Below are 11,253 nucleotides of genomic sequence, written 5' to 3'. Positions count from 1 at the left end.
GAAGAGGATGGGTTCCCTTTTGAGTCCGGTTCCTCTCAACGTTTCTTCCTCATATCATCTAAGGGAGTTTTTCCTTGCCACTGTCGCCTCAGTCGCCTCAGGCTTGCTCACTAGGGATAATTTTGTCTAACATCTAGGACTGTTTGCATGTTTTTGTTTCTGTTTACATGTTTTTTTGTTTCTTATGTTCTGTAAAGCTGCTTTGAGACAATGTTCATTGTTAAAAGCGCTATACAAATAAAATTGAATTGAATTGAATATACTCTTGCAAACTTGGCTGTAAAAATACACAACCTGTCGATGACAAATCTTGAGTGAGAAGTGAATGAAATTTGAAAACTGCGAACTCTATGAACTGCTTGTTAGCAATTGTAAAAGACTGTAAACCAGTGGCACCTGGTGGCTTTTAAAATTGGGGAAGCACAATCATCTATTACTGAAGTACAATAGACATATATCTGTGTATATCTGTGTGTATCTGTGTGTATCTGTGTATATCTATGTGTATATCTGTGTATATCTGTGTGTATATCTGTGTATATCTGTGTGTATATCTGTGTGTATATACCTGTGTATATCTGTGTGTATATCTGTGTATATCTGTGTGTATATGTGTGTATATCTGTGTATATCTGTGTATATCTGTGTATATATGTGTGTATATTTGTGTGTATTTGTGTGTATCTGTGTATATCTGTGTATATCTGTGTATATATGTGTGTATATTTGTGTGTATTTGTGTGTATCTGTGTATGTACCTGCGTGTATCTGTGTATATCTGTGTGTATATGTGTGTATATATGTGTGTATCTGTGTATATCTGTGTGTATATCTGTGTATATCTGTGTGTATATGTGTGTATATCTGTATATATCTGTGTGTATATCTGTGTATATATGTGTGTATCTGTGTATATCTGTGTGTATATCTGTGTATATCTGTGTGTATATGTGTGTATATCTGTATATATCTGTGTGTATATGTGTGTATCTGTGTGTATCTGTGTGTATATCTGTGTGTATATCTGTGTGTATTTGTGTGTATCTGTGTGTATCTGTGTGTATATCTGTGTGTATGTGTATATATGTGTGTATCTGTGTATATCTGTGTATATCTGTGTATATATGTGTGTATCTGTGTATATCTGTGTGTTTATGTGCGTATATATGTGTGTATATCTGTGTATATCAGTGCGTTCTGTTCTATCTTTTAGTCTGGCCTCCTACTTAATTCTCAGCCTTTCCTCAAAACCATAACCTTACAGTTACTATTTATTTACCAGTTATAGAGATAAAATAACAAGCTATAGTAGTTGTATAAAAAAGCAGCACACTGTTCATCCGACTGGCACCAACATGTTTGAGATGTCAGTCATGTTCATTACCATTTCAGTGATTGGCAGTTGGTTAAGAGGTTCCACCCCTTGAGAGATCTACCAATCATCATAAGGCGAAGCCGAGCTTCCAGGAAGGACAACTGAAGAGCGCACTGTCAAATAAATGTTGATATATTTTTTAATACAAAAGCCACTTGCCCACACTCCCAGTCACTCCCAGTGACTCCTGGGGCATCCAGATGAGACCCAGCATTACATATTAAAAGTTCTTTTGTCCAATGAGCATAAGTATTTCCTCACATTTAAACACAGTGTACTTGAATCTGCTATAGAAGCCCATTGAAGCCATGCATCAGTGGAGTTAGATCAATGGTGTGTCTACAGGCTTCAAGGAGATTTTAACTGTTGTATAAAATGACCCTTTCTAACAGCATGGCCCCCTCAACTATTTGCCATATTTTTCAAATATCGTCAACCTTTCTTGACTTCATCCAGCTCAACACCTCAATCCAGCTACTAAGATTATAGCTACAAAGAATATTAATTTAAAGAATTTCTTTATTTATTGTAAAAATGTGTTTGTCATGATGATGATGATGATGATGATGAGGTTGAAGCGACACATGGTTCCAAAGATAGCTTCCTTTTATAATGGCTAATATTAGCCTGGATCTTCAACCCTGTTACTAGCAACCCAAGCTGATACCAAACTAGCTGAGTTTTGAAGACTATAAATGCATCAATGGTTCAATAATGGTGTAATGTCCCTTATATTTTCTTGGAAACAAGCCAAATTTGTTGCTGTTTTATCCACCTGTGTAAATGAATCAAACCTGCCACACTATGTTTTTTTTAACCATACAGCCCAATAAACCCCCTGCAGTTTAAAAAAAAATAGCAGGAAGTTTTGAAAAATTAGGCTTTTATTGGTCTAATTCTTTAGCGTCATTTGTCATGACATCACCTCAGGAAACACATCAGTACAATGGTTATTCTCTGTATGTCCCCGACTGACCGCCATTCACATAGCTTTAGGCTGGTCTATTCTGTCATCACTACCATCATGCTTCACTGAAAAAAAAATCACTCCACAAAACTAGGTTTAGACCTTTGACCTTTGGTTGCTCTCTGTCAATTGCCTAATAAGGCCAAACTCACGACCAAAGGAAAAACAAGCAAATAACAAAAAAGAAAACAGAAAATGAAAAACTTTACACTTTAAGTGTACTTAATGTATGAAGAAAAGTACAAGACTACAGCTGTCCACAGTCTACAACTGTTATCTTTTTCCTCGGTTCGCCAGTCTTAGAGCCCAGCTCTCCCATTTGCTTCACCACATCCATGCCGTCTTTCACCACGCCGAAAGCGACATGTCTGAAGTCCAAATGCTCAGTTTTCTTCAGTGTGATGAAAAACTGAGAGTTGCTTGTGTCTCTGTGACGATTGGCCATGGACAGTATACCTGGTCCTGTATGGCGCACTTCAAAGTTCTCGCCCTCAAACTTGTCCCCGTAGATACACTTTCCACCCGAGCCTTCCTGTTTGGTTATATCACCACCCTAAAAAAACACAAAACATTGAGCAACTAGAATAAAAATGAGTGAAACTGTCCATCCTTTCACTTCCCTGTTATTATTCATCAGAATAGAAATGCTTACATTTTAAATAAGTTTAATAAGTCATTGCAAACTAAATTAAAGGCACAAAGTGAAAAAAAAGTTCTGACATGCAGCTCCCATTCTTTGACTGGACTGGAATAGGAAGGGGAGAGAGAGAGAGAGAGAGAGAGAGAGGGGGGGGGACTCTACAAATATAGAACAAAGGAATATGTAAAATGGAAATTAAATTTAACCTGAAATTTTAACCTAATTTTTTTTTTCCAGTAAATAAATTTGAACACACACACATATACACATACTAAGCATACTCACAACCCGCCCCCCCAACAATTCCCCCCCCCCAAACACACACACACACACACACACACACACACACGGATGTCAAACCACATGAGACAAGCTCGGTAAAGGATCTGATCCAGTCCAACAACTTAATTTAGAATTTGTGGTCTAATTAAAATCATCTTGTGGACCGATTTTTTTTTTTTACTGAATGTTTCAATTCAAAGAGCTACTCTCTGTTTCTACTATGGGGCAAAACTCAGGGCCGTAAACACAGCTACTGACAAAATGTGGTAATAAACCTAGTGCTCAATTTAGTCTTGGCCAGTTCCCACCCACCAGCCAGTTCTACCTGATCACAAGACAGCTACCTACCAGGAAGCACGAAGACTAACACATGCTTCCTCTGAGACATGTGAAGCCAGCCAATCGCATCTTTTGGAGCAGTGTAACACACTCAGAGGACAGTGCTATCTCCCTTCTTCCTCATGCATAGCGTTGCTGTGATTGACAGGGGACAGTAATGTCCTGTTTCGGTCCACAAGATGATTTTTGCGCTTTTAGACTCCCGGCCATGGATGTCTGTGGCATCGTTTGGATTTGAGCTTATGATTTCTGGAAGATCCATTTTTTTTATTCAGATAAATGTGATGTGGTTTAGCTTGACACTAGACTTGTGTAATGTGGCCCTGAAATGAGTCTGACACCCCTGACCTAACTGAATACTAGAATACCAAATGAAATTTTACCTGACACATGAAGTCAGGGATGATCCTGTGAAAAATGGAATTCCGGTAGCCAAATCCTTTCTCTCCAGTGCACAAAGCTCTGAAGTTTTCTGCAGTTTTAGGGACAACGTTGGCAAAAAGCTCCATTGTGATCTTGCCGATTGGCTCATCGTCAGCAGCTATAGTGAAAAATACCACCGGGTTGCTTGGTCTAGAATGTTCCATGACTTTAGAAGAGTGGGCTGAGTCCACTTGAGACATGCACCTCTGACAATCTGTAAAGGTTTTCCTGAAGGATTCAGTGAGTTCAGGGGTTTTGAATTTGGCAGCAAGCTGCTCCACCTTGGCATCACCGTCTGTTCAGTAAAAAGAACAAATTTTGTACAACCAAGGTAGAGGTTTAAAGTTCAAACTCGACAACACACTGAACTAAAATATAGTGGAATAATCGCATAATATCTTTGAGTGTTCTAACCTGCATAGTCGTTAGCCGTCCAAACCAGTGCGTTAGCAGAGGTGTTCATAGGCTTCAGCTCGATGTCCTTGGTGATGGTGTGGTTAGCGCAGACCTTTAAGACCTGGTCACGCCTCATCAGGACACGGTAGTACTTTTTCACTGGGTGGAAGAGGATCTTTAGATGACCAACTCCACGATCTTTCCACTGGCTCAAATCTCGATCCCATCTGAACAGTTTTGCCCTCTGCTTGAAAAGAATCTCCTCATCTTCTTCACCAGACTTCACCTCCACCTGAGAAACAGAAACCGGGAGGAAATTACCGGTTTATAGTTATATATCTATATATCTATACTTATTTAGTATTCCTTTAAATATTTTGGAGGTAGCTAAACTCAAGCGTCTCAAACTCTAAAATAGCAACACAGAATGTGTTTTTTTTTGGTGTTTTATTTGACTGCAACAGGACAAATTTATTTATTTATTTATTAGTTTATTTATTTATTAGTTTATTTATTAGTTTGTTAATTAATTAATTAGGTCCTTCCCGATCTGACTCTAAGCGTGTTGTTGAAAATTTCTGACACCAAAAATTAGACTGCATATTCCATGTGGATTTGACTGCAGAAAAACAGACAAACAAACAGGATTTGTGCTTCCTGTTTTAAACATTCCTCTGAGCTTAGAAACATATATGGAAATGTATACATACAGCTTATCTGTTTGAGTCACAATTTAGCTGATCCAGAACACAAGTAATTTTGGGGTTTAATTCATAAAATTACTTGAATACCTTAGGTAAGGAAACAATGGGCTTAAAGTAAATGTCTGCGTTGTTAGAAACATCTTCATTGCTGCCGTCCTCGTCTTCATCCTCATTTCGGGAAGCTGTTGCTTTGGCGCTGAAGACTGCTGCCCCAGCATTGGCCCAGGAGAAGTCCGAGACTTAAAAGCAAGCAAATGAATGAATGAATGGGTTTCTGGGTTTAAATTTTGCTTCATTTTGTTCTCCTGACTGTGGATTTCCTAGTAATTTGAATTTATTCAAATGTTACAAACACCCAGGACCAGCAGATGAAAATGTCACAACAATTAAAAATGAGATTTTAGAGGCGTTACAGTACTCAAAACTCTACACGAGTCAGATTTCAGACTTGAATACATCAGTGTCTCATTTCTATCTGTACATCATTAGGGAGATGATTTAAAGTGTTGTCCAATCTTGTCCATGAACATACTGTCTACATGCTGTCAATGTTTTATTCAAAATGCTTATTTACTGTACATCATGGCTTGATAAATAAACAAATTAATGAATAAGATTTCTGCTTTTCATGTTCTAGACAAGGCTTATATACATATTCCACTCTATTGGGGAAAAATGATTGAGTGGTTCAGACACAACTTAATCAATCATTTTGTGTTCTGCCAGTCTAGACTTTATGAAGGTGGATGTGACTGCATTTTTGTGCTACTTGTGATTTGAACCATAGAAACAATTTCAGTAATGGCAGTGTAATTTCTTATTTTATTTTATTTTTAATTTTCAACATCTGTTTATGTAATTTTACAAAGTTTTTCTGAAAACCTTTTTTAAATCGTGAAAATGTCCTAACACTCCTAATCAGCAGATGCGAAACTAAGGAAAGTAATAAAAGGCTACCTTTTCTTCTGAAGGAAAATCCCCCAGAATTCTTTGCCAAGTCTGCAAATGTAAATGTACTTAGACAATCAAATGTGAAAGCAAACGGGGCACCTGCGGGAGGAGGAAAAGAGGCGTAAGAACAAAGGTCAAAATCTACTTGTCATAAACTGCCAAGTCATAAAGATGCACAGATATATTGGTGAAATTTCCACACACCTCAAACCCTAAACCTCTACATCTGTAAAATCTCTATGATGGGTTACATGCTTGTACCACAACATGACATTTCTGAGTGAAACAGCATTTCTGGGTGAGTTTTATCTATTGGGATTTTATTTTGTTGTGAAAAGTGGGCCTTTCAAAACAAGCATGGACTACATGGTGTACTGTGGTCATGATTGAGTGTGTTACATACAACCACACATGTATGATAGTTAACTGCATAGAAGCTGGCTATCTTTACACAAATTTGGATTCCATCATACGCTCTCTTTACTCTGGAGCCTGGAATCTATCCCAGGGGACTCGGAGCATAAGGCAGGGGACACCCTGGACAGGGTAACAACCCACTACAGACAATTTAGAGATGCCAATCAGCTTACAATGCATGTCTTTAGACTGAGGGAGGAAACTGGAGTAAACATCCAAAGCACGGGGAGAACATGCAAACTCACAGGGTGGAGGTAGGAATCGAACCCCCAACCCTGGAGGTGTGAGGCAAAACTGTACTAACCACTAAGCCACCGTGCCCCTCTTAATGCCCCTCTTAATGCCCCTCTTAATGCCCCTCTTAATGCCCCTCTTAATGCCCCTCTTAATGCCCCTCTTAATGCAAATATAACATCACCATACAGGTGTTAATGAGAAAAAAAATAATAATCACAATACTCCCCAATGACAAAACAAAAACATGTTTTTAAAGATTTTTGCAATTTTTGAAATCAAATTGTCAACACTGGTAAGTGGATTTAAAGGTGACAGAGAGTCTATATAATATCATCCTTCTTAAAGTAATTATTGCTGATCTGCAGACAGATCTTATTTGTTTTGTGTTAACCACTGGCAGGAGGCAGTGTGATTTAAGCCCTTTACACAGTTTTTATAATTAATTAAGACAGTGTTTTTGGGTGTCTCTGAAAAAGCATAAATGGTTTACATCTTCACACTGTAGTACCAAGGAAAAACATCTTCTTGAGTTGTGCCATTAGCAAAATTAATGCATTTAAAAAACATTGCTTGGCCTTTGATCTGAATAAGAATATATTTACGCAATATCTACATGGACTGAGAGCTTATTTGACTCATTCGCTATTATATGCTTTATTTATACATTTCATTTTACTGACTGACAGGCTCATTGTGCTAAAGTAATTTGGGACAATAAGAGACAATTGAGACTCAATTAAGAAGTACAGTCTACCTCCAGTTGATATCTTCTTAAACTCATCTTTGAAGAATGTTTCTAGTTTCTCTCTCAGTTGAGACACAGACTTCAGTACATTCTCAAAAGTCAGAGAAGAGCTGTATGTGATGGTTGGGAAATCTGCAGATCCATAAGCAGCCGAGATAGACTGAAAACTCTACATAGATGTAGGAAACAAAGACTATGGATTAACATGGATAGCATAGAAGGCACATGGAACAGGATAATCACTGTCCCTAAAGAAAACTGGCAACATATCAATCTTACGAATTTCAATTACTTTCTCTTAAATTAATCAATTAGGAGCTACTTTATGTGATTTTGGCCTCGGTTGTGTTACCTGGAGGAAGTGGACAGGATCCTGTGTGTGTGAAAGCTCCTCCATCTCAGCGTCTCTCCTCTGCAGCTCTGCAATCTCCTGCTCCAGTTGCTTCATGACTTCTTCAGCTCGACTCACTGCAGCTTTCTCCTGAGCTCTGATTAGCCACGTCACCTCACAGCGTTTTCTCTCAATGGCACTGATCAGCTCAGTAAAGATCCTCTCACTTTCCTGCACTGCTGTTTGTGCAGAGCGCTGTTAGGAGACAGAAAGATGGGGTCTTCCTCATTCTGCTCTTTTTCTAAAAACCTAGTCAGTGAGTCTAACAAGAGCTAACAAGAGGAGAGTCTGACTGATCCTGAAACTGCTCTTCCAGATACAAACTCACCTTGTGAGTCTCCACAGCATTCCTCAGCTCCCGAATCTCCTTCTCCCTCTCCTTGATTCTCTGCTTGGATTTTCCCTGCATCTCCATCAACTGCTTCTACACAGAAACACAGCACATAAATCACGCTCAGTGTGTTAAAGGTAAGATATACAGTATGATGTTTTCAGGGTAGACAGTCTGGGATTGTCATTTTAACTGTATCATAACCTCCACTCTTCTGACAAGGCTTTCCACTAGATTTTGGATCGTGGCTATGGGGATTTGAGCATTATTGAGGTCAGGTGCTGGTGTCGGGTGAGGAGGTCTCGGGTGCAGTCGGTGTTCCAGTTCATCCCAAAGGTGTTCAGTGGGGTTGAGGTCAGGGCTCTGTGCAGGACCCTCGAGTTCTTCCACTCCAACCTTCACACACCATGTCTTCATGGAGCTCGCTTTGTGCACATTGTCATGCTGGAACAGGTTTGAGCCTCTTAGTTCCAGTGAAGGGAAATTGTAATGCTATAGCACACAAAGCCATTCTAGACAATTCTGTGCTTCCAACTTTGTGGCAACAGTTTGGGGAAGAACCACATACTCGGGTGTGATGGTCCACATACTTTTGTCCATATAGTTCATCAGTGTGTGCTTTTATGATGATCTGGGAAATATGTAATTTACTTTTTTTTTTCTTTATACTTAATTGAAAATGAACTGTACCAGCACCTCTTGTGGAAAAATCACATACATTTTAAATGTGATCATGTGTTTACTCACATATGTGATTATGTGAGAAATATTTGAGGTCACATTTAAAAAAAAAACATGTAGAAGGTAATTACATCAGAAAATTGTGTGTGAACAATAAAACATTTTTTTACTTGTTAAAAATAAAGAGATGTAAATAAATAAAACATTTGAACAAATTGTGGAAAAATAAAAACACTACATGTGAAAAGTCCACCTGGGAAAAATGTGTGAAACATAACAGGTAAAATTTAGATGTGATATTTGTGTTACTTTTCTGTAAGGACAATCTTATTTATTTTTCCTTGAATAGTTGTAGATAAAAGTTGTAAAATACGTTTACCTGTCTCTCAGCTCTTCCTGCTGCAGCTGATACTGTATCATGTCCTTTATGTTCATCTAACATACACGACATGCAGATACACTGCTGGTCAGTGCGACAGTAAACCTCCAGCAGTTTGTCATGCTGAGAGCAGATCTGCTCCTGGAGTCGTCTGGAGGCTTCGACCAGCTTGTGCTTCTTAAAGGCAGGAGATTCATAGTGAGGCTGGAGGTGAGTTTCACAGAAAGAGGCCAGACACACCAGACAGGACTTGATGGCTTTGGATTTTCTCCCAGTGCAGGAATCACACTCCACATCTTCAGGTCCAGCTGAACACTGAGCAGGACGTGTAGCTTGAAGTCTTGTCTTCTTCAGCGTCTCCACTACTTCAGCCAGCATGGTGTTTTTACTCACAAGAGGTCTTGGAGTGAAGGTTTCTTTACACTGAGGACAGCTATAGACTCCCTTCTGATCCTCCTGATCCCAGCAGCCATTAATACACACCATACAGAAACTGTGTCCACAGAGAATAGTCACTGGATCCTTGAGTAGATCCAAACAGATTGAACAGCTGAACTGATCCTGAGCCACTGAAATATTCACCTCTGCCATTTTACTGAAAAACAAACTCATACACAGTCACTAACAGCACCTCACACTTCCTGGTTCAGCTTGTAAAAGCTGTGTGGAAAACAGGTGTGTCTGAAAGAACGACTCACTTGCTTTAAACTGCACAAAATAAACAAACACATGATTGTTCTCAAAAAAAGGTGATGAAGATAATAATCCTGAACATGAAGGCCTGTATTACCCGCAAAACCTCAACCACAGAGAAGAAACTGATCCAGACTCAAACTGAACAGAGACAGATTAGTTTCACTTCCATTTCTGCTAAAGGAACAGCTGAGTTGCCAGGTGTGTGACAGAACTGAATTTAGCTATATTTATAACTAAACCAGTCATCAATAAAAAACAGTCCACTAATAAATCTTAAAAGGTGACCTTCTATAATTTTGAACAGACAGCAATACTAAAATCAATACTAAAACCTGCAAAAGGCAGTGTCTTAGGAAAATGATCTGGCAACCAAGAAGGGGGGGGGGGGGGGGGGGGGGTTGATAGTGAGAGAGAGAGAGAGAGAGAGAGAATGGTTGATAACAGATTACTATAATGCCTATGACATTTTCAATAGGATGAATAAAGTCTATAAAGTCTATAACGAATAAATCCCCACCGACTTAGAACAAGAATATTCAGTGAAAATATATGAGTCTACTGATTTTATTAATGTGCATTTTTACAGTCATAATTTCTAGATACACAATTTCACCCATTAATTCACTACTATTTTAATCACGTTTTAATTTTCAATCATACAGTGTCAGGCTTTGAGATGTGGTGTTGTCTAATATATATATATATATATATATATATATATATATATGCTGGCCACTAACATACATTTAAATCCACTCATTCTCAAGTTATTTTAGAGTATATTTTCAGTATTTTAGAGAGCATTAGCATTATTAAATTATTATTTAAGCTTATTTCTCCTACTATTATAAGGAGCAACACCATGCACACTCTATAAACAGAAAAAAAGCTTTTGTATTTCAGCATATTATCTGTCTAAATATTTCCATTTGTTTTCTCATGACATCACTGACTAGACTGAGCAGTGTTCAGTGTGAATCTGTAGCATGTAATGGTCTAGTAAAATTTCAATGCTCACAGCTGAGAATTCAGCAGCAAGGCAAACATGGTATACTGAGGACTTAGGATTGATTTCCCTACATGCCTGCAGATGCACTCCCCGGAGTACTAGCATGACCTTTACTATTCACTATCAGGTTATATCAGGGTTTTATTTAAGCAGTTCCTGGATGTTGATTCATTACGAAGTCTTGCCAATAACTGTGTTTGAGCTTTGTTATTTCTGATGGCTTTTGTGAGCCTTACATGCTCTGCTTTTCGACCTGTCTTTGCATAACCCTTTGGCCTTCTTGAACCTGA

General features: G+C 38.5%; 1 protein-coding gene across 1 annotated transcript; it reads right to left on the bottom strand.

Moving 5' to 3' along the window:
- Positions 1–2,241: 2,241 nt before the first annotated feature.
- On the bottom strand, positions 2,242–10,119 carry LOC113547263 (E3 SUMO-protein ligase RanBP2). The gene is made up of 9 exons (XM_034303601.2): positions 9,259–10,119; positions 8,196–8,291; positions 7,829–8,062; positions 7,486–7,645; positions 6,084–6,176; positions 5,214–5,365; positions 4,441–4,714; positions 3,987–4,321; positions 2,242–2,895 (listed from the first exon to the last, which is right to left on the bottom strand). The coding sequence occupies exons 1-9, from the start codon at positions 9,868–9,870 to the stop codon at positions 2,590–2,592; spliced, it is 2,262 nt and encodes a 753-aa protein (XP_034159492.2). The 5' UTR covers positions 9,871–10,119; the 3' UTR covers positions 2,242–2,589.
- Positions 10,120–11,253: the final 1,134 nt, after the last annotated feature.

This window comes from Pangasianodon hypophthalmus, chromosome 4, assembly GCF_027358585.1.
Source record: "Pangasianodon hypophthalmus isolate fPanHyp1 chromosome 4, fPanHyp1.pri, whole genome shotgun sequence".
Lineage (NCBI taxonomy): Eukaryota > Metazoa > Chordata > Actinopteri > Siluriformes > Pangasiidae > Pangasianodon > Pangasianodon hypophthalmus.
The sequence above is the reverse complement of the archived record's forward strand: the minus strand, read 5'-3'. Positions and strand labels throughout refer to the sequence as shown.